The sequence below is a fragment of the Nematolebias whitei genome, chromosome 1 (genome assembly GCF_014905685.2).
Source record: "Nematolebias whitei isolate Nwh7 chromosome 1, NemWhi1, whole genome shotgun sequence".
NCBI classification, from domain to species: domain Eukaryota; kingdom Metazoa; phylum Chordata; class Actinopteri; order Cyprinodontiformes; family Rivulidae; genus Nematolebias; species Nematolebias whitei.
This window is the reverse complement of record NC_056498.1, coordinates 9,623,348-9,647,931: the sequence shown is the minus strand read 5'-3', so window position 1 is coordinate 9,647,931 and position 24,584 is coordinate 9,623,348. Positions and strand designations below refer to the sequence as shown.

The following is a 24,584-nucleotide window of genomic DNA, read 5'->3' as shown; positions in this document are numbered from 1 at the left end:
ATTTATTACCATAACCAGTATTCAAAATGTACTTTATAATAAAAAAAAATTCAGAACAACTGGACTGTAGTTGATTACATTGTGCTTCTTATCCAGAAGCTGTCTCACAAAAATGGAGGGTAGATTTCCAAGTTTTTTTAAAGTGTTTTGTAACCGAGGTTTACATGCACGTTAAAGCACACACCTTTCACAATGGAAAGTCACTGGGGTCAACTCGGAACGAAGGTAACGGCAACCTTTTCCAGTGCCAAGACACCTTCAACTCCTACACCTTCTTTGTAGGACCCAAACATCTCCATTTTGCTAGCTGACCAAGGAGGGTGCACAGTGGTGCTCAACACTTCTGTTACCAGGAAAGATTTCCACACTACCAAGGGATGGCACCATGTATGAGACCTTGACAATTGAATCAACAAGCACCTACAAAAAGATTACAGACCACCTGCAAAAATTTGAACAATAGAAGGTTATGAATGGATCATTGTAACTAGAGTTTGACCGATATGGAAATTTTGGCTATCCCCTATACCGATATTGGGAGTGGAAGGCCACCGCTGATAACTGATATAATGGCTGAAAATTTTTGAGCTTTGTCCACCCCCAAGAATCTAAGAAAACAGCGAGTGGTGTTGGGCTTGTTTATTTAGCGTGGGTTAGCAACCATGAAGCTAAGCAAATCAGATCCACGTTATACGCAAGTATAGTGGTGCACTGGTCATAAAAACAGTCTTCCTAACATCAGTTCACATTTTTTATCCTCCACTATTCACCATAAAATTATCAAGTGTGTTAGAAAAATATAAATTAAACTAAGAAACACCCTTCCTGTTCATTGTTTAAACAGTCGCATATTATGAAGGTCTCATTAGTATTGACTGCAGCTGTGTTTTTTTCTTTGCAGAGAAGTAAATATTTCAGACAAACAATGCATTTCATTGAGGATGACAAAGATAACGTTACTAACACGAATAAATTTTACTGTTAACGTTAGATTTATTGCTCTGCATAAAACTTTACAAGGCAATAGCCTATTATAGGTTATCTAAATGTTAGCTTACTAACTTAAGAGGCATATAGCTAATGACAAACAGGTTGGAGGATTGAAGAGAATTGTTGATTTATTTTATTTTACAGCTTAGTTAAAATAAACTTACCATTCTCTATTCAGCAAAATATACTACACAGTATTGCTCGCTGCTTCGTTTGTGCTGAACTGAAAGTGAAACTTAAGTGAACGTCCATGACTTGAACGTTGTCTTCATGCGCCCTCTGCAAGATACATTGTACAATTACAGCAGGCTCTAGCATTTTAGGGGTGAAAATTAGTAGTGCCTATATCAGCACATAATGAGACAATTATCACCGATACAAGTATGTCCCCAAACGGCTATATCGGCCTAAATTACCGGCCCTACCGATATATTGGTTGGGCTCCAATTGTAACACAGATTATATTCTGTGGAGGCCACTCCGTGGTTTTATGGACTTCCCAAAACACTCAAAGAAGGAACGCTGCTCAGACCCATCAGTAGCAGCATAAACTCAGTGACACCTTACTGGTATTTTGCTTCCACCACTTGAAGCAGTGGAAACTGTCGGAAAACAACTTCAACAAGATGAAGACATCAGGTCCAATGTTTCCGCGGGCCACATGTGGGACCCTTTAGGACCTCTGTCTTTCCACCACTTACTTCACAGAAAGTGACAGTTTTTACAGACAGAAGCATGGTTGTACCATGGGATCTCTGGTGTCATTGATTGTGGCTGATCTCTACATGGAGTAAGTGGAACAGAGAGTCCTGGACTCCTTCAAGAGAACAACACCGAGCCACTGGTTCAGATATGGTTGGTTCAAAATCCAAACTAAGGAAGTAGAGTTGTTCAGCAGACATGCTAACTTTGTGGAAGACTACATCAAGTTCACCTGAGAAAATACTAACCACAATTTGGAAGATGGATGCCTCAACATTGAAACCAACTCACACAGATCAGAACCTTTTGTTTTATGTTTCAATGGGTGGTGAGACTCAAACTTTCTGTTGTCTAAACTAAAGTTTAGACATCATTGGGCTGAACATGTCCCCTCGAGGACAGAAGGAAAGGAAAAGGAGCAGAAACCTATCAAAAAGGTTCTCCAGATGTGCATATCCTAAACTGGGCTTTTGTCATATCGGTAAGGAAATCTAAAAAAATGCCACAGAACAAGGAGAAGAACAAACACATACCCACCCACCCACCCACCCATCTACCTACCCACCTACCCTGCCCCAAACATAGTTTATCATAATCGAGAAGAGAATAAATCTGATGATGCGAATAAGTACATTACACTACTACTGTCAATGAGTCACTGATATTTGAGTGGTGTTGCCCCTTTGTGCTTTGTAGAGTGCGTAGTGGGATGATACAGTATGCAGCTGTAATCCAGAGGCTGTTTTCTCAAACCCTGACTGCATGGACACCTCCACCTGACACCAGTGTAGGACAGCAGAGAGCTTACAGGTAAGGGATGGCCCGCTACACATAAGGTTTCTACACAGTCTGGAAATGTATGTAAAAATAATATAGAATAAATTTTTATTTCCAGATTTATTTAGGTATATAAAATGAAAACCGTGGAAAAACTTTTGTTTTATAAACTCTGTTGCTTCTTGAGTTTTCTAAAGGTTCCCACATGCTCAGCCGTACGTCAGTCCGCGGATGTCTGCACGCACTAGATTAGACTCGAAGCGGACTGTCAATCAATCCAGTAGGCATGTCAGCAAATGACCAGTCGGCGACTTCAATTTGTCCTGAAGGTAAACGCCCCTTGCCTGCAAAGCTGGGCTGCAGCCAGTCAAGGTGTACATTCGAGTATGAAGTCTCAACCGTATGCAACCGTGCGCGCAGTTTCTGTGCGGACTGAGGTCCGCACGAGTCTGTGGGAGCCTTAAGTTGAAAGTCTTAAATAGCCACTGAGAGAGAGAGGGAGATATGTTTTGAGGAAACTATGCTTTGTAGTTTCTATATTGCTTAAAAGTATAGTTTCCTCAAATGGTTGGGGTGGCTGAAGATTGCGCTATGGTGGCCAAGGCCACCACTGGCCACCCCTGGCTCCGTCATTGTGTCTGGTAATTACAAAATTGCTCCCTCCGCTCCCCAGGGTCCATCACTATGACAAGCCAAAAAACACAAAACTGCTCTTCTCCACAGTGTAACGCCTAGCCACTTCAAAATCTTGCATCAATAACATTTAGGTTTACTTACATTTACTGTTCAATTCCAGTCCAGAAAAACACTCATCTCAAAAACTACAAACATTTACTATTCAAATCCCACAGTGACGGGGGACATCAGCGTACTGCTTGTGTTTATTCAGTATTTCACTTCACCACTCGCTCCCCACAAGATCGGATGCTTCTCTCCCTCCCTCCCTCTCTGCTTTGCTTTGCTGCTCAGTCTGTGAAATTGCTGTGAGACTCTCTTGCATTTCTTCCGAACCATAATTATGGACTTGTTTTGACCAGTTGGTCCCTCAACTCAATTGATAACATTTCTTCGAAAAGAAGACAGGCTTTAGGCGAGCTGATTTGCCCTGTTGGCACGCATGCAGCTGGATACCTCATCGACTTGAAGACTTGATGATGTGTCTATCTCTGCTGCCATTTGTGGATTTTAAGGACGCATATTTAATTGGATTTACAATAACTGGTTCCTGCTTTTTGGATTCGGCTGGTTGCTGGTTTTATCTACAATCAAGGAAGTCGGCAGCAGCAAATTTGGACCCGATCACGCTGCTTGCCTTTATGATGACTTGGTTCGTGTCTTGAGTACCTGGACTCGAATGCTTTGGGCTGAATGGATCAGATCTTGGGGATTTTTACTTAGTCACGTTCCATCGATATGGCCATCTAATTTGAACATTTCAGAACCGAGTGGACCAACACAGACTCAAGGTTGATGTCATTAAGTTCTGCCTGTCCCCAAAACAACTGTGTGTTTATCTAAATTTTGGTCGCCTTGGCTGGTCTTGAAGGCCACCTTATCTAAAGTTGCCTGGAGAAAATGTGATCTGACGCTCACCGCCCCCTCCCTGAGGAATTTCCAACTGATAACCAGATGAGCCAGCTGAATAAACTTTGTGTCATCATTTCAGGACTCTGGATTCTCATAGAGGTTATTCTTGGCCATTTCTCGACATACCTCGAAAATGTTTATGGATCTCACCGGAGGACACTGACTGATTACAGTGACCTCGAGAGCATCTATAAGTGTTGTTGACCGCTCTCGTCTCTGATGCAGAATGTCTACGTAAATATGTGCTTGTTTGTGCAAGGTGTTTTTTTCAATATTAGAGGTTTTTCTCAGCCAAGAAAAAAGTCTGATAGGAATTTTTTTTGCCTCCAACTCCTACATGTGTCCAGTAAACCACTGTTTTTGTCTGTCCAAACAGGTCTCGCTTGTAAATGAGTCTTCGAGGCTCAATGTGATTTATCTGTTTAAATAAAGGTTGAATGAATGAATGAATTTTGACTTTGAGCCTTGATCAAGAACCCAAAGATGCAAGAAGAAAATACAGTTTCACAATAAGAAAGTAGGATTCCTGCTAAAAATCAAATCTGCTAATGATCAACATTATCCCTGATTCTGTCTGTCTTAGTTGCACTAAAGTGAAAACATGATGTGCAGAATGCACTTTCAAAAACTAAATGGTAAAACTTTTAAACTAGAACAATTCCTTAAGAATTTTTTATAGTGCCAGCCACTTGGTGGTTTTAAGTATGGCAGCCATCTAGAACCGGGTTTACTGTGAAAAGTATGCAGAAATATAAATACTACCAAATACATTCAAACAAAGCTGTATATGGGAGGGGAAATGGAGTATGTAAAGGTAACTTGTGAGATGTAGCACCGTCTATAAACAGCAGCACTGTGAACTGGTATGAAAATATATTCAACCAGTTTTCTTCTTGTCCTTCAGCTCGGTGAGAGTAACTGTGTACAGAACCCTAGAACTGTGGGTCAAGGTGGTTGGAGCTTCTTCTAGCATCCTTCAGGGAGCCTCCAGCCATGCAAGCCTCCTGTTTAACCACCTGCTTTCTGACATCACACCAGAAGCAGAATCTGTTAAGGTAAACGTGTACAAATAATGTAAAAATATTTCAAGTTAAACTTATTTTAAAATAAGATGGAGGGACTCGGAAACAGTTGTTTCTAAAAAATAAAAAAAAAGGATTAGTATTTACTGTTGCGTTGCTTTTTACTGTTTTGTTTGCTCCCACTCTGCAGCTGAGGACAGGTCTGTCGGTTGACGTGGTTCCTGGGGGAAAACCGGGTCCTCGGAGGACAAAGCAGTTGGTCTTAGCAGAGACAGTTGGATCATCACTCCAGAGAAAAGGAGACCTTCTGTCCAATCTGGACACATGTCTGTCAGCCCTCAGAGGTAAGGGGCTTTGTAACCTATCCATCTGTCTTTCTTCCATTGTTTCATTAAAATTGTATTTATTGTTTTGCTCAGCTGAAGTTCTTGTAATGTTCTCTGACTGGATGTTCTCTGATTGGATGTTCTTTCTTCTCAGCACTGAGACAAATCATACAGACTAGTGGAACGCTGCTAAAGGACAATATTCACAAGGTAAATGTTTACTAAAAATTTAAAATATTGATTTGATTTATTTGCAAATGCTAAATGCACAAAGGAGCGTTACTGCAGGTCCTTCCTCCCAGCAGCTGTTAGACTTTATAACCATCACTGCTCCCAACAAACTCAATAAGGATTAAATACATGCAAGCAAATTAAACTCGGGTCCAGCATGGCTGCAGGAGGGTCTGGAGATTTCCTGGTGGGCTGGTCTGATGTGTGGGCTGCAGAGCCAGCGCTCCCTGTTTTTTTATTTTTTAGATCTTTTTATTAACAACATATAAAGTACAGAACACCACTGCGGCTGGAGCTGCCAGCTCTCGTTTTTATTTTATTTTTTCAATCTGTCAATCAATCCAGTAGGTGTATCAGCAAATGACAAATTGGCAACCTCAATTGGTCCTGAAGGTAAACGCACCTCGTCTGCGGAGCTGCTCTGCAGCTGCTCAGGGTAAACGCTCGAGCATGAAGTCTGAACCTTCTGTGTACAGTGCGCACAGTTTCTGCGTGGCTGACAGGATGCGGGAGTATACTGGAGCCTTAAACCCCTTGTCTTCCACTGAGCCGTCTGCTCGTAAATCCTTTGTGATATAGCAGGAGATGGAGAGGGAAATCTTTGCAGCCTTTGGGGAATTGGCTAGAAGTTTGCTGCAGCTGATCTGCTGCTTCGCTTTTTCATCCATCTTCCACGCATTTGTTGTATTTCCAAAATATTGTCTATATGGTCCAGAAAAAAAAAGCAGAAAAAGTTTGGGAACCACTGCATTAAGGTTACTTACATTCCCTGTTCAGTTCCAGACCAGACAAACGCTCATCTCAAAGACTACAAACATTCACTTTTCAAATCCCTCCGAGACAAGAGACATTGGCGTACTGCTTGTTAAAGTTAATATACATTTTTATCATAAACACAGATTTTTATTAATTATCACATTTTAGCCACTTATTCTTGTGTAGACAGTCATTTTCTGTTGTGTTGTTGAATTTCTTGCAGAGACTCCATGAAGTTGTGTTGCCGCTTTGTGTGCGTCTCCAGCAGCAGCAGTCGAGCAGCATGTCTGCATGTGAACCTGCAGGAGGCATCAGTGGACAGTACAGCAGCGCCCTTACTCGGCGAGAACTGTACAGGTATGCTAGTAACAAGCACAATCTTTTTCAGTTTAAAACAGCAGCGTGGCCTCACATAGTCTTAAAATAAAACTAGTCTTCTTCAATTATCTGAGCTGTGTTTGCTTTTGTGTGTTGTTTCTCTTCCTCTTGTTTTATTTTCATCTACCCTCCCTGCTCTTGATCAAAGTTTAATACAACAACTAGTATTACGCTGCAGGACGCTCATCTCTCCCATGATTTTTCTCGACGGAGAGGGGGATGGAGACAGAGACGCTCCAGTGTTGCGTGCTGTTTGTACCGACAGTTTTTGAGGTGGAGGGCGGGTACGGAGGGAAAACGGAGCACTGCCGATGTAGCTTTTAAGCTAGCATGTCTGTATTGCGCGCCGCTAGTTTAACGCCACGTCATTGCCGGCAATTGTCGATGGTTGAGGGTGGGGTTCCTGTTGACAGGGTGGGGTGCTCTGCTTGTATAATGGTAGGGGAAACACTGGCTGTTTTGCCTGTTTTAAAATGGAAATACAGTAGTCCTCATTTATGGCGGGAGAGCCGTACCCTGGAGCCCCACGATAAGTGAAAAATGGCGAAGTAGTAATTATAGTACAAGTAGTAAGTAGTAGTTTATTTTAGTATTTATATATATTATCTATAAAGGCATTTTAAAGCCTTTCCACACTCTCGCAATATTCTAAACAATGTTTCTAAATGCTAAACGCTCTAAAAGAGCACAGCATGTCATGATCTCAGCTCCCTGCCTCTGTCTGCACTCTCGGCCACGCCCACTTTTCTGCTCTGCACAGAGATCAGCTGATCAGCTGCAGGAGAAAGCTTCTCCCACAGCTGTGGGTTGCACACAGGTGCTAAATAATTAAAAATAATTTATGTTAAATAAAAATTCCTTGCAGATCATGCGGCTCATCCATCATTCAGCCAATTAAATATGTCGTGTCCATTCTTACTTTGAAAAACCGCGATAGAGCGAGTCCGCGAGAAATGAACTGAGAAGTAGCGAAGGACTACTGTAGTGATGCAAGGGACTTTTTAAAGTGATTTAGTACTTCCTAAGACTAGTAAAGAGCTGAATGTTTTATGTGCATTTTGAAATAATTAGTTTGATTTATTTCAGATTACTGCTGGCTCTGGTCCTGGTCCCATCACCGTGTTGGCCTCCCCCTATGACCTGCGCTGTGTCAATCCTCAGCAACGGGCGCACCGAACGCAACCTCAAGGTGACTGTTCTGCAGAAGAAACTCATTACAGCTGATCTGAATTAAAGATTTAGCATAACGGCTTGGTGGTTAGCATGGTTCCCTTACAGCAGGGGTGTCAAACTCACTTACAAAAGGGGCCAAAATTAAAATCTTTTTCAAACTAAGGGCCAGTTTCAGAATCTACATTAACTCAAATTACCATATTTTCCACTGTACACGTTGCACCGCCGTATAAGTTGCATCAGTCCAATCATGTCCAATAAAGTGGAAAAATCCTTAAATATGTTGCTTTGCCATATACGTCGCATCTATAATGCGTCGACACTGACACGTCACGTTTTTTACGCGTCACCGCTGACAACCCGGAAATGTGGGCCAGATATTGTGCCAAAAATGGATTGGCTGCCAAATGGCGGCCACAGGAGCGTGCACGGGAGGACTTTAACAAGATTAACACTTAAAAACAGTTATTTGTTTGCTCAAAATTATAGCAAAGATGTGTGTCAGTTGAATTTTTTCTTAATAAATGCACTTTGACGGTCAAATCAGCTGCTTTTCAAAAATATCCTGATGCATGCTCAATAATCCAGGTAGAAAAATCAAAAAAAGTTCAGTCTGGTCCTCTGGACATTCAAAAAAACAAAACAAAGCAAAAAAATGTAGAAGCGTTTCGTCTCTCATCCCAGAGACTTCCTCAGTCTGAGGTGCTGTATTCAGCTCAGTCTCTTAAATAGCACCTTCTCAGAGTGGATCAACCAGTTTTGCTGCTGACAACCAAAACCAGCTGATCACATGCTCAAGAAGGACCATCAGCCTAACAATGGATCATTAGCACACTGATGGCTGTTTACTTTTCACAGGGGGTTGAGTGATACTAGCAATAACAGCATTGTAAGAGGGGGACAGTTGAACCCGGAGGCCTCCACCCCTGTTTAATGATGGACGGTTTCTTTTCACAAAGATGGCCTCCTTTACTCCTCTCTCAAACCATCGTTCCTCTCTGTCCAGGATGTGAACATCTTCATCCTGAAAGAGTGACCGCTGGCCTGGAGATGAGTGTAGCCTGCAGAATCTTGGCCTGATGATGTTGATCTTCTGTGCTGGTCCATCCTTTTGGCCAGTGGCTGTTTAGTTTCCCCGTTGTAAGACTGATCACAGCTCTCCTGACACAGAACAGCGTACACAATATTACTCTGTTTGTGTCAGGGGACTGGATCTTTGGGATGAACCAGTCTTTGCCGTAATGTATTTTGGGGTTCCAGTCAGCCATCAGGTGAAAATGAGGAACCCAGACCCAGACCAGTGGTCATTCCATATGTTGAGGGAGTATCAGAGAAACTGAGACGTTTATTTTCTTAACATAACGTCCCAGTGGCTTTTAAACCCCAAAATACATTACAAAAATGAAGCTGACAAAATGAAACTGCTTTAACATTACTACACCCACTCGCCCATAATGATGAGAGAAACACCTATTTATTAATTTTTTTAATTCAAATCCGTTGAATTCTTCATCCGCTGTGCCACTGGCGAAGAGTTCTACCAACTCCTGAGGTAAGTGATACAGTGCTTCCTCCTCTTCCTCCCCGGGGCTGTCAGAGTCATCCTCCAGCTCCAGCTAACATCCTGGCCTTTCTGAACCTCGACTGGATCGTCTCTTTGGTCACTGAGGTCCACGCTTTATCAATCCAGCCGAGGACCTGCTGGAACGTCGTGTGGCGCATCCGTCCCGTAGCCATGATGCTGTGCTCTCCGTCCATCATCCACTGTTCCCAAAGGCGGCGCAGAGCTGCTTTAAAGCTCCGGTTCACAGAAATGTCCAGAGGCTGCAGCACTTTTGTCAAGCCTCCTGGGATGATGGCAGGGATGGAGTCGCACGCTTTAATTTTATCTTTAAATTACAGCGTGATGTGCGCACACATGCTGTCCATTACCAGCAGGGCTTTCTTTGCTCAAAAAAAAAAAATCCATCTGTCTGCTTCATGTAACGCTTTGTGAGGCACAAGTTCATCATGTCTGTGTCCATCCACCCCTTCTTATTAACCATCACAACCACGCGCTGGGGAAACTCCTCCTTCATCATGGTTTTACGCTTAAAAGTCACCATGGGCGGCAGCTTTGATCCATCTGCGCAGCATGCCAGCACCACAGTGAAGTGGGACTTTTTGTGACCCGTTGTGAGGATGGTCACGCTTTTCTCCCCTTTCTGCGCCACACTCCGTCCCTTGGGAATGTCAAAAGTTTATGGAACTTCATCCATATTAATAATGTGGTCAGGCGAGATGGTGCTCGTTCACCTGCCTGTCCACAAAGGCGTGGAAACTCTCCATCTTCTCTGTTAAATCAGCCGGCAGCTTCTGGCACATGGAGGTCCGCGCTCTGATGGAGAGGCGGTTCCGGCGCATGAACCTGAAACACCATGATGGTCCACCCGCAAACTCTGTGATGTCCAGCTGGCGAACCGCCATTACGTGGAGACGAAGCTGCAACGTGGACAGCCCTCTGCCAGAAGCTCGTTCCTCCAGCACCCACGTCTTCACCTTTTCCTCCAGAGCTGGCCTCCTCGCCTTACTCCCGCAGTTCGCCCTCTTCGACCGCTTCATGGCCGTGAGGGTGACCTCAGTCTTCCTTCAGTCTCTAACAAGCTTTTCGCTCACCCCGAACCTGCTATCTGCTGCACGGTTCCCGTGTTCATCTGCAAACTTTATCACCTGCAACTTGAACTCAACAGAATATGAATTTCTCTTTCTCTTTGGCGGCATTTTCTCTAATGTTGTTGTGTTGTCCTCTTTCCTCGTAGTCAATGTGACGTTTTTGGCGCTGGCTGATGGGATTTTAGCGGGTCTGGAATAAACAAATAATGGGGTATGCCTACTGGTATACGGGTAGTCGTCAAAAGCCTAGAGGGCCCTCTAGCGGCCGAAAATGGCACTGCTCCATTTTTCAGTCTGAATGAATGAACACGGTCATATCTCGGCGTAAATTGGTGTAAAAATATGGGGAAAAAATCCATAAATATGTCGCTTTGCCGAATAAGTCACAGGGCATGCAAATTAGACAAAAAGCTGTGATTTTTACAATGAATAATACAGTAAATACTGGGGTTGCGAATATCTGTGTCTGGCGAATCGATTCGATTCCGATTTTTGGAGTCACGATTTGATTCAAAATCAATTTTTTTGATTCAGAAACAATTTTTCTATCGAAATAGATAAATTTTGTTTCCGTTATGTAACTGACAAACTGAAAAGAATAAACAACAATAACAAAGTCCATGCTCAATAATCCAGGTATACAAGCCAACATTTTTCAGTCAGGTCATCTGGACAGTTTCTTTTTTTGTGCTGAAACGTTTCTTCCAGATGACCTGACTGAAAAATGTTGGATTTTATACCTGGATTATTGAGCATGGACTTTGTTGTTTTCAACCAGTTTGGCAAGACTGTCAACAAGGAAGAGGGCCAGCAATGGAGGAGGGGCGTACCAAAGAGACCATCTTATCATAAGCAGAACTGGTTTGTTCCACTTTAGAGTAAGTTGTTGGGGGAAGAATCAGTTTTGTTGTGCGTTTCCTTGACTGATGAAGCCTTTCGGATCAAAGGCGAAATGTTTCAGCACAAAAAAAAAAAAGAAACTGTCCAGATGACCTGACTAAAAAATGTTGGATTGTATACCTGGATTATTGAGCATGGACTTTGTTATAATCAAATATTACTGAAAAATTTCAAGAGATAGAAGTATTTTACGTTTCACATATCATCTTGGGGGCCAGATAAGATGTCAACGAGGGCCACATTTGGCCCCCGGGTTTGACATTTATGCTTTACAGCAAGAAGGTCCTGGGTTTGTACCTGGGGGTCTTTCTGAGCGGAGTTTGCATGTTTTCTTTGTGTTTGCATGGGTTTACTTTGTTTACTCCAGTTTCCTCCCACAGTATGAAAACATGTCTCACCACGCTCCCTGAGGTCAGCGGACCAGTTGCTCCTCACAGTTCCAGGAACTCGTCTTAAGCGCAGAGGTGACAGGGCCTTCTCTGTAGCAGGACCAAGACTCTGGAACGAGTTACCTCTGCTTGTCAGACAGGCCCCCTCCCTCTCGGTTTTCAAGTCCCGTTTAAAAACTCACTACTATTCAATAGCTTTCAACACCAGATGATCTGTGTTTTGATCCTGTATGCTCCACACTGGTTTGTCGTCATTATCTGCATCGTTTTTTGTCTATATTCTGATTTATTTCATTTTGTATTTTGCTTTGTGTGTTACCTGTTGTTTTGTCTGTACAGCACTTTGGTTGGCCTTGTTGCTGTTTTAAGTGCTTTATAAATAAAGTGGTATGGTATGGTATGGTATGTATGTTAGGCTGCCTTCAGGCCCAGGCCTCCCTTACAAACGAGATCTGTGATCTCAGTGGGATTTGCCTGGTTAAAGAAAATCAGAAGTTTTTTCTCTCCAGACTTCAGAAGACACATCTTGGACGATGCTTGGAAGTTTTCCACGTTTTGTTTTGTTACAACCACAAACTTCAAAGTAATTTACTGGGATTCTGTGCGACAAACCAACACAAAGTAGAGCAGAATTGTGAAGTGGAAGGAAAATGATTCTTGGTTTCCAGCTGGGCCATTCTGACACATGGAACATGTCTTATCTGACCCATTCCATTGTAGATCTGGGTAAGGTGTTTCAGGTCGTTAAGGTAAAGCCTCCAGTATACTGCCGCGTATGTCCGTTCATGCGTACGTACGCGTGAACGGTACGCAGAGGGTTCAGTCATGATACTCCAGCGTACAGAGCAGCTTCACAGACAAGGGGCGTTTACCTTCGGGACAAATTGAGGTCGCTGATTGGTCATTTACTGACACGCCTACTGGATTGATTGACAGGTCGGAAAAAAGAAAAAAAGCGAGCACTGGCAGCCTCAGCAGCAGCAGTGTTCTGTGTTTATATGTTGTTAATAAAAAGATCTAAAAAATAAAAAAAAACAGGGAGCGCTGGCTCTACAGCCCACACATCAGACCAGCCCACCAGGAAATCTCCAGACCCTCCCGCAGCCACGCTGGACCTGAGTTTATTTCGCTCGTGACAAATTCCTCCATTTCTCACTATTTCAGTCATGGCATCAACAGAGAAGAGATCACTGCCTCTTGGCAAAAAAACAAAAGAAAATGCCAGATCAGGGAAGAAGAAGGGGAATTTAATACATTGGTGTCTCATACAAAACAGTCCGTCGCTGGGCAGTTTATTGTGCGACACCACGTACGCGTATGCGGTTGTAAAAATTGGAGCTTTGCACGGAGGGTACCCTGAGGGGTACGCACGTAACTCTGCGTACCTACGTGCGTACCTCTGCGTATGGATGTACGCGGCAGTATACTGGGGGCTTAAGCGTTCACTCAGTCTCAATTCTTCTGAAGCAGGTTTTCCTCCAGGATCGTCCTGCATTTAGCTCCATCCATCCTCCCATCAGTTCTGACCAGTTTATCTGTCCCTGCTGAAGAAAATCTTCCCCACAACATGCTATCACAGCCATGTTCCACAGTGGGGTGAGGTATTCAGTGCAGTGTTAATCTGAGCAGAGCAGCTTCTTCTTTGTTTCTACATGACTTGTCAGTCTGCAACAGGACAACTTCTAGCCTCTCTGAACAGATTCTTTGTCCATAAAGGATAGATTTGTGAAGCAGGACTAAAGCTGGATTTATAGTCTGTGAGAAGGGCCAGTCTCATGTCTCGCTGACATGGGTGCACGACAGAAATTGCGTAGATTGCCTCTTACCACTTGCTGGCATCCCATCTTGCTCATTGTGCCAAGTCAGAACTACTTCTTACTGGGGCATGCAGCGAGCTTCGTGTCATTTGTCAGAACTTGGTGGGCATGTTTGTTTATGTAAAGTGGCTGCAGTCAGCTGATCTCTGAGAGCAGCTGTGAGAAAACACAGCCAGCATTACAGCTGTTCCAGCAAACATGATAAAGGAAGTCAAATAAAACTTACAAAGATGAGCAAAGAAAGTGTGGAAGCAGATTGGGCAATTTTTTGCACACAGGAGACGACTTGTAGAACCTGCGGCTCTCCATGACTGTGCTGACCAAGATAGTGCTTCTCCTCTCATAAACACAAGAAACAGATCTTCCTCCTGTGTCATCTACTGAAATTAAACACAACCAGGCTCTTTGTGTTGATTCTGATTGTGCGTGACATTTACCAATTGGCTTTTCTATGTACTGTACTTGCTGCCGTACACGTCGCACTGCCCTATAGGTCACATCAGTCCAAAAATGTCTAATAAAGTGGAAGAAAACATAAATATGTTGCTTCGCCGTATACGTCGCATCTGTTATGCGTCACCGCTGACGCATCGCGTTTGTTACGCTTCACCACTGACAACCAGGAAATGTGGGCCGGTGTTGTGTAGGGTTGGGTACCTTTCTAAAAAGAGTCTGTGTCGGTACCTTCACTTCGGTGTCGGTTCCTTGACGGTTCTTTTTTCGGTACCAATTTCGTAATTACTATTAATTGTAACAAGAATAAAATTATGTTGCACACTACAGTACAAATCTTGAGTTTTATTTTTTAACTTTGGTATTTCCATTCCAAACAGTTTTCATACATAAAAATAAACAAATAATTTCCAGTTCTAAAGACCAGTTTCAAACCAGTGACATCAGTGTCTAATGCTCACTGCTACACACTGAGGACCTTTTCACTGAACAGTTTTTGTTCAGAAACATCAACATGTCTGTTTTCTCTGGACACAAACAAGCTGCTCCAGGCTGATGGTGTCTCCAGCAGTAGAAAACATTCACTCTGAGGCTGTAGATGATGCTTGTTGCACACACAGATACCTGGTTGTCAGTTTGACATATTGTCCCTCACATCCCACCAGCAGGTCACTGGATTCACTGAGGTGGGGATGATGCAGACATCTGCACCTCTGTGTCTTCCTGAATCTTCTCTGTGGTTCTCTGGGGTTTAGGGCTCTGATCATCTCCCTAATTGACATGAGAACAAAACATCAACAATAACATGGTTGTGTTATTAATGCTCAAAAAACTTTATCTAGGCTGAGAGATAAAAGTTTAACTGTCAACAACATCCTTTACAGTTTACTTGCCTCCAACATGCAGCTCCACTGTAGAAAAAGGCAGCAAACTTTTAACAACAAAGTTTGTGACTGTCCTGTGCCCCCCCACCACCACCTCGCTGTTCTTTTGTCTGTCCTCCTCAGGGTCAGAGGCTCCTGTGAGGAGAACATAAACAAACAGTGAACATTAGGCAAACTGTTTAAGCAGCTGATCCGATGGATGAGCACATTTTTACAAGCTAAGCTTCATCTGTTAGTGTCAATCTTTAGTTAGCTTCAGAGTTTAGCTAGCTACATACATAAAATAAATTTACACACTAATATCTTAAAGTTAGCGTTACATGGATTCTAGTTTAATTCACCACGATGTACGTATTAAGCTGCAGTAATGTTAACAAACGTAAACTCACCAGATGAAACGGACACAGCTCCGTCCTCGGAGTTCTTTGATGAAGACGAGTCTGGTCGTGGAGATAATGAATCAGGTCGTTCAACACTCACAGGCTGACTTTAATGCTGAGAGGAGGAGGAGGAGGGGAGGCTGCTGTCCTTCTCTCTCCTTGCAGAAAAACACAGAGCAACTTTCCACTCGTAAATTGAAGCTGTTCGACAACACGTGCTGCACACGTGAACCCCGTCTGTGGGCGTCACCAGCACCATAGACATACAAGCTGTACGGCAGCTCTATACAGCTCTGGGTGTGAACACGTAGTCTGTTTGTCATATGTCTGGTGTTTTACCTGCTGGCGTGCTGAAACCACGTGACACGTTACAGCCAATACTGAAACTTTACACCGAAAAAAGAGTGACGTTTCAATCCACAACGGACCGACACAGTTCGGTCGGTACCAAAAAACCGAGGTTCGGTATACAGCCCTAGTGTTGTGCCAAAAATCAATTGGCTGCCAAATGGCGGCCTCGGGAGCGTGCACGGGAGGACTTTAACAATAATTTAACAAGATTAACACTTAAAAACAATTGTTTTCTCAAAATGATAGCAAAGGTGTGTCTCAATCTAACTTTTCTTTAATAAATGCACTTTGATGGTTAAATCAGCTGCATTTCAAAAATCGATTTGCAGCTGTGGGAACGCGCAGAGGGACGACTCGCTGTGCATTTCTTCGAAATTTAACAAAATTAACACTTAAAAATAATGAGACACTTGGCTTGCCATATTAGTCGAGGGCCCCCAGTGGCTGAAAATGGTAGTGTTCAGTATTCTCCCTGTCGGAATGAATGAAATCGTCAGATCTCAGCCAAAATTGGTTTATAAATATGGGGGGGGGGACATATATTAGTCGCTTCGGTGTATAAGTCGCAGGCATGCAAATTTGTGCAAAAAAGCTGACTTATGCAGCGAAAATTAATTTGTGAATGTTCCTTTAAAGTGCCTTGAGACAATTTTGTTGTGAATTGGCGCTATATAACTAAACTGAAGTGAATTGAATTGACATGGGCTGCAGTAGGAGGACTCATCAAGAGTTCTCCCCATGGTTCTTTTTGTCCCACCCCCACAGAGTGAAGAGCGGGGAACTGGAAATACCTCCACTCTGTCCACTTGTGCATGTTGTGAGCATAACTTTAAAAATAAGTGAGGTACAGACTTCCACTTGGGTGTGTGGCTACATCTAGACATAAGAAAGGTTCATGTCGAAATCCAACATGGCTGCCACCATACATGTCTGTCCGTTCGCCTTGTGAGCTGGATAACTTGAAAACTAAGAAACTTGCAAACTTCTATTTTGGTGTGTGGCTGCATGTGAGAGTAAGAAAAGTCACCATAAAGTATTTGTTTGCCACATAGGGGTGGCTGTGGCTGAGTGGTTAGAGTAGTCGTCCTCCAATGTGAGAGTTGGGGGTTCAAATCCACCAGCAATCATATGCTGAAGTGTCCCTGGGCAAGACACTGAACCCCTCATTGCCTCCGATGTGTGTCCCATCAGTGTATAAATGTGATCTAAAAGCACTGATTAGTCTCTTTAGAATAATTTGTTCAATTAGTTTTGTAGAGATCTAGTAGAGTGCTGTATGAATGGGTAAATGAGGCACAGATTGTAGGTAAAAACACTGAGTATCTTGAAATAAGATAGAAAGCCGCTATATAAGTACAGTCTTTTTACATCAAAATCTAAGATGGCCACCACCATATACAGTGCATCCAGAAAGTTTTCACAGTGCTTCACTTTTTCCACATTTTGTCATGTTACAGCCTTATCCCAGACTGTATTAAATTAATTTATTTCCTCAGAATTCTAATTATGACAACGTGATGCAAGATTTTCATTTATTTATTTTTATTTTTTGGAAATTTATTAAAAATAGAAAACTAAAATCATTCACAGCCAGCCTTTGCTCAGTATTTTGTTGATCCACCTCTGGCAGCGATTACAGCCTCCAGCCATTTTGAACATGTTTCTAAAAGCTTAGCACACTTGTCTTTAGACAGTTTGTCCCCATTTTGGTATTATTACCGTATTTTCCGACCTATAAGTCGTACTTTTTTTTGCATAATTTACATGCCCTGTGACTTAAAGACCGAAGCGATGCATTTATGGATTTTTTTTTTCCCATATTTATAAACCATTTTTTGGCTGAAATATGAACATTTTCTTTCATTCTGACTGAATTTTTTTTTTTAGCAGTACCACTTTCAGCCACTTGATGGCAGCAGAGTAGTAGCAGTAAGGCATGCTATTGTATCATGTAATAGGTAAACGTGGCTATAAGGACAAATTCAAAAAAAGTTCAAGACAAAAACAACTTGACGATTATTTTTTACTTTATACTTTTTTTTTTTGTCTTGAACTTTTTTGAATTTACCATGTCCTGGATGACTGAGAATCTTCACCAGCTATTAATGACTCAGTCGGCTTGCCACAGTCTCCCCACCTTGGTTCTACTCACTGCTTGGAACTGTCAAACCAGTTGCACCACCCTGGCGAAATGCAGCTAATTTGACCATTAAAGTGCATTTATTAAGCAAACTTTAGACTGAGACACATCTTTGCTATAATTTTGAGCAAACAAATAATTGTTTTTAAGTGTTAATCTTGTTAAATTCTTGTTAAAGTCCTCCCGTGCATGTTCCTGCGGTCGCCATTTGGCAGCCCATCGGTTTTTGGCACAACACCGGTTCACATTTCCGGGTTGTCAGCGGTGACACGTAACAAACGTGACACGTCAGCGGTGATGCATAATAGATGAAACGTATACGGCGAAGTGACATATTTATGGATTTTTCCACTTTATTAGACAAATATGGACTGATGCAACTTATAGTGTGGAGCGACGTGTACGCCGGAAAATATGGTATACTGTATATGTAAACTAAACCGACCACCACTTATCATTTGAGGAAACTATGTTTTCTAGTTTTTATGTCGATTAAAAGTATAGTTTCTTCAAATGATTGGGGTGGCTGAAGATTAGTCTACAGTGGCCAGGACCACCATTGGCCACCCCCCACTTCTCTGCACCTGGTGGTGGACAAAATTGCTCCCTCCACGCTCCATGATCCATCACTTGGACAATTAAAAAATCCCTCTGTTCTTCTCCACAGTATAACTCCTCCCCACTTGAATATCATACACCAAAAACATTCAGGTTTAGTTGTATTCCCTGTTCAGTTCCAGTCCAGAAAAACACTAATCGTTAAAATCACAAACATTCACTTTTTAAATCCCTTAGCGGAGGGGAACATTGACGAGTATGAAATGTCCATGAGAAAAAGGCCGTCCCAAATCATTCCAGCAAGCTCCAGTGTTTCACATCTTGAAATATAACCAGGCTTTAACAGGTGTCCAGCAGAGAACTGGTCCCACCTAAACTGTGGATCTGTTGGGTGCTCTGGATTTTAGTTTGGGGTGTCTGAGGAAAGGGGGCCAATTACAAATGTATGCCACACTTTGAGTTTTATTCTGTTGAAAAGCATGATACATTTTTCTTCCAGTTCATAATTACCAGTATGCTCTACTTTGTGCTGGTTTGTCAAAAATAATTTCAGCATCAATGCTTAAAAGTTTGTGGTTGTAACAGGGTAAAGTGTGGATTCGTTCATGGGCTATGAAGTCATGTTGTATAATATTCATAAAAGAAGAGAAACTCAAAATGCACTTGTTATATTAGCCTAAACACATTAGCTGCTAAAAGTGCCGTCCCTATAAGTGATGCATGTTTTGTAAAGGTTGTTTCAAACACCAGTGACCGTTTTTCCCCCACTGAGCCATCAGCACTCCAGCACCATTGTCATCACATTAATGTTTGTTTTTTGTTTTTTAAATACAGTAGTCCCTTGCTACTTTGTGGTTCATTTATCGCAGACTCGCTCAATCGTGGTTTTTCAAAATAAGATTGGACATGACACACAATTGGCTGACTGATGGATGAGCCGCATGATTGGCATGGAATTTTTATTTAAAATAAATTATTTTAAATTATGTAGCACCTGTGTGCTGCCCACACTGCAGGATAAGCTTCCTCCTGCTGCTGATAAGCTGATTTCCATGCAGAACTGAGAAGTGGGCGTGGCTGAAAGCGTTCCGTCCACTCGCCAGGCTCGGTCACTCTGTGCTGCCTCAGACAAGAAAAAACACACTTGTTCTCCTTAGCGTAACTCCTCCCCACTTGAATATCTTACACCAAAAACATTAAAGTTTACTAACATTCTCTGTTAAATTCCAGTCCAAAAGAACACTTACTCTTGAAAACTACAAACATTCACTGTTCAAATCCTTCATTGACAGGGGACATCGCCGTACCGCTTGTTTTTAATGATCTGTTTCTTTTCTTCTACTCAGGTTTCTACTTTCTGTGCTGAAGCACTTACCATCTGTAACGCCATCCTCCATTCACGCAGTCCCTCCATTGCCCTCCCTTTACCACCCCTCACCCTGAAACCCACCACCACATCTTCGGTCCTTTCATGTCAAGGGCCTGGCCCCAGACTAACTTTGCCAACCTTACTGGGTGGTCCTGCCCCCGGTCCTCCATTCCCTACCCGTCATTCTCTCAACCTGGGCTCCACTTCCCTGTTGGGCTCCTTGGAAAACCATTTATCCCTGATTCCAGGGATGCCAGGTCAGGCCCCAGCTCCAGGAGACTTGATGTTGTCTCCACAGACACACCATCAGGATCCTGTTGCCCCCACAGAAGGGCAGCGCTCTGTGTTTGTCCGCTATGACAAAGAGGAAGCGGAAGACGTGGAGATATCTCTTGCAAGTGACTCGGATGACAGCGTGGTCATTGTTCCTCCAGGGATGCTCAACGCTGACAATCAGCAGAATGACTCGGCAACAAACTCGCAGAACGTGTTCTCCTCTGCACCAGGCAGCACCGGGGTCTCGTTACCGGGAGGAGACTCCGTCACCATGGCTCCCACCACAGCAGCACCAACCACAGTAGATGTAGCCTCTTTGCCCAATGACTTGGCCACTTCTTCCATTGCTCCCATCAACTCCCTCCCTCCTTCCAGCGCCTCAGTGGTCTCACTGGTTCCATCGCTAAACTCGAGCTCGTTCTCGGCCTCGCCCGGCGGTGGTGGACAAGGGGAGACGGGGGCTGGAAAGCCTCAACTCCAGCAGATGCTGATGCAGCCTTCTGCAGCACATCAGCCCAGTACCGCCAGTCTGCCTCTCCAGATGCACCAGCTGCAGAACCAGCTGACCCAGCAGGGTCGCCACCTTCACCAACACCCACCCACACCTGCCAACAACGAAGAGTCAGCTGTCATCAACATCAACAGTACTGACGATGAAGAAGAGGAAGATGATGAGGACATGGAAGATGATGAAGACCTTGAGGAAGAGGAGGATGGGATGGATGAGGAAGATGAAGAGGAAGAAGGGAGTGAATTTTATGATGGGGAGGAGTTCGAGGAGTTTGAAGAGGAGGGTGAGGAGCTTGAAGAAGAAGAAGAGGAGGAGGAGGAAGACGAAGATGGGGATATACCACCGCTGGAAGGATCGGAGGACAAGTCTGAGGAGGTGGGCATGGAGGATGATAAAGTGCTTCAGGCAGCGATGGAGGAAGGGGAGGTGGAGGCATATAACGTGGAGGGAGAAGCAGAAGGAGGGATAGAAGAGCTACAGACCAGCAGAACACTGTTCAGAGAAGACAGGATGAAGATACAGGAGGTGGAGAGCATCGGAGTTCTGGAAGAAGCAAGAGAAGCAGAGAGGGAGGAGGAGAGCGAACAGATGGATGATCCCACCATGCCACAGATCTTGTGTGTCACTGGTGGGGCCCTGGAAGAAAGGCTGGAGACTGCTGAAGAGGGTGGAGGTGAAAGAGGAGGCCTTCAGGAGGAGGCGAGCTTGTGGGAGCAAGATGCCAAGGGGAACGAGGTGACGCCTGCCTCGGAGAAGCACACAGCCAATCAGAGTCAGCAGGTAGGTGGCAAACTTCACTCCCATTTGTAAAACTAGATAAAAAGGTGCACTTTGACCACGTCAAGCTTCTTCCCAGTAAATGCTGTTGGTTCTCAACTGGTTCTAGAGATGGTTCTGTAAAGAAACAGGCCCACCACCATTCATTTTATGATGAGAAAGTTAATCATTGGATGAACATCTACAACTGGGGTGCACCAATAAATGGGCCCGATTTCCTTAATTTTGGGAGATCGGCCGATACTTACCGTATTTTTCGCTGTATAAGCATTTTTTTTTCATAATTTACATGCCCTGCGACTTATACACCGAAGTGACATATTTATGGATTTCTCCCATATTTATAAACCAATTTTGGGCTGAGATATGATCGTTCTCATTCATTCTGACTGAAAATATTGAACACTATCATTTTCAGTCACTAGATGGCACTCGAGTCGTAAGGTATGCAGTTGTGTCATGTAATAGGTAAATCTGGTAATTAATGACACATTTGGCTTGCCATAGCCTACCACCGTCGTCTGCCTGGAGCAACCGAATCAGCTACATTTCTCTGTGCTGCCCCTACAAAATGCAGCTGATTTGACCATTAAAGTGCATTTATTAAGTAAAAGTTCAACTGAGACACACCTTTACTATAAAGTTGAACAAACAAATAAATATTTTTAGGTAGTTATCTTGTTAAATTTCAAAGAAATGCACAGAGGCTCGTCCCTCTGCCCACTCCCGCTTCTGTGAATCAGGTTTTGAAATGCAGCTAATTTGACGGTCAGTGTATTTATTAAGGAAAGTTACACTGAGACACACCTTGACTATAATTTCAAGCAAACAAATAATTGTTTAGGTGTTAATCTTGTTAAGTTCTTGTTAAAGTCCTCCCATGCACGTTCCCGCGGCCACCATTTGGCAGCCAATCGATTTTTGGCACAACACTGGTCCACATTTCCAGGTTGTCAGCGGTGACGCGTAATAAATGCAACGTATATGGCGAAGTTACGTATTTATGGATTTTTCCACTTTATTAGACAAATATGGACTGATGCCACTTATAGGACAGTGTGACGTGTACAGAGGAAAATACGGTACATGAGAAACTGATTTTGCCAATTTTTTTTTTTTATTTTTTTTTATAGTTTTACAACAATTATCTAAACTTCATTTATATTTCAGAGCACTACCTCATGGCCAGTTAAAACAGGTTTGTTTTGTTTCTAGGATATTGTTCAAGGTATGTTTTTCAGTAAAATAAGATTGGAAAATTGAAGGTGCATTGTGACCTTATAACACCTGACAGTGTCTATTTTAAAACAAAATTGGTATCGGCCAAAATCGGAATCAGCAGGTCAGACTTTAGAAATCAGCGATCAGACAGAAAACTGCAATCGGTGCACCCCAACTGATTAACTATTGGACTCAACCCAATTCAAGATGGCTGCCACAGCGTTTGGACAACAAAAAGGAGGAGAATTCAGTCAGTTTTACAGACGTTGAGGTAAAACTTGACGCGGTAGTATCTGAGCATCATTCACACCACATTAAGAGTTACATGACCGCTCAAATACTGTAACGCTATTTTCGAGGTTTGACCGAAACGGCTACAACTATCATTCCTCATCACAACATGAGCTCAGTTTAACACGCTGGAGTGAAAGGCACAATGTTAGGCCTTGGCCAGTTTGCTTTGTTCTTTTATTTATTTCTCCTTTTATACGCCTGTCAAAAGGATGAGATAGTATGGTAGTCTCCTCTTTTCTCTCGTCCCAGCCATATCTTCTGATCGGCTTCATGATAGGTCTGTTTTTTTCTCATTCATCATAGTTTGAAACAAAACCGTTGTTAAAGGAAGTTGATTAAAATATAAATCTTTATTCGACACAACAGGAGTCTGTAGCTGAAAATGAAGAAGGCAGCGGGAGAAATGAGCCGCCATCCACTCATCAGGAGGAAGAGCCAGCAACTGGAGAAAGAAAAGACTCTGCAGGTGAAGCTGAGGAAACCTCGGCTGGTGAGGAGGTTCAAGAGCCGGAGCAGACCGACGCAGATCAAGGAAACCTAAAGGAAGCAGATCAACAAGGAACTGAGAAAGAAACAGGAGAGGAGGAAGGAAAAGAAGACGGGGAGGAGGGTGATGGAAAGGAGGAGAAGGGAATGAAGAGAAAGAGAGAAGATGAGGACACAGTGGAACAAGACGAGCAAAACACAGAGAAGAAAAAGGTAAAAAGTACTGGATATAAAGTAAAATAAGTATTTAAAGTGGTAGTTTGGCCATTTAAAGTAATGTTCTGTCTTAATCCGTCTGTACAGTAGTCCCTCATTTATCACGGGTGTTAAGAACCACGCCCACCTGCGATAAGTGAAAAACTGCTAAGTAGGGATTCAGTAATCCAAGTTCAAGTTGAGTTCAAGTTCAGTAAACTTTGTCATGACATGTGCCAGGCTGCAATCACACTCATCACCTGTTCCAATCTCCCTCCTTAAATAATTTAAAATTAAATACTGTAACATTTTAAACAAACAATCCATACGGCATGGATTGTTTGTTTAAAATGTTACAGAATTTAAATTGTAGAGAAGAGAAGTGCAGCAGGACATCAAAGGTTGTCACACAGCTTCAGCTCTGCAGCACGGAGCAGAAATGTCCTTGATCAATTACACTGAAACAACTGAACAAATAAGTTCTAAAATAATTAAAAATAACTTTTAACACGTTTATATTTTGTGATTAAGACGATTTTACGATGTGACATACTTTAATGAGTTTTACGTTTGAAGACAAAAGTCGATCGGTGCATCTGGACAGCAAAGGGTTAACCCTTCACCAAGCTGATGCAGCACAGAGGAGAAATGTGTGCATGCAGAGGAGGAGATCAGCTGCAGGAGGGAGCTTCCCCCTGCACTTGTGGGCTGCACACATGGTGCAAAATCATTTAAAATCATTTATTTTAAATAAACAATCCATGGCTCATCCGTCAATCAACCAATTGTCCTGTCCAATCTTACTTTAAAAAAACGTGATAGTGAATCCACAAAAAGCAAATCGTGAAGTAGCGAGGGACTACTCTGTATTAGTTATTAATAAACTTATCAACTGTGACATCAGTCATAGAGCCTGGTTAGATCACCATGGTAACAGAGCCCGAGTTTGAGCCTGGTTAGATCTCCATGGTAACAGAGCCCAAGTTTGA

The 24,584-nt window shown here is 42.9% G+C and overlaps 1 protein-coding gene across 1 annotated transcript in view; it reads left to right on the top strand.

The window, feature by feature from the left end:
• pelp1 (proline, glutamate and leucine rich protein 1) overlaps positions 1–24,584 on the top strand; it is a 50,422-nt gene that overhangs the window by 24,586 nt on the left and 1,252 nt on the right. The window contains exons 11-18 of the mRNA XM_037675011.1: positions 2,389–2,502; positions 4,961–5,111; positions 5,269–5,422; positions 5,559–5,614; positions 6,615–6,748; positions 7,856–7,958; positions 19,813–21,402; positions 23,281–23,613. Of these exons, the coding sequence (XP_037530939.1) occupies positions 2,389–2,502; positions 4,961–5,111; positions 5,269–5,422; positions 5,559–5,614; positions 6,615–6,748; positions 7,856–7,958; positions 19,813–21,402; positions 23,281–23,613 (2,635 nt within the window). The remainder of the gene's footprint in view (positions 1–2,388; positions 2,503–4,960; positions 5,112–5,268; positions 5,423–5,558; positions 5,615–6,614; positions 6,749–7,855; positions 7,959–19,812; positions 21,403–23,280; positions 23,614–24,584) is intronic.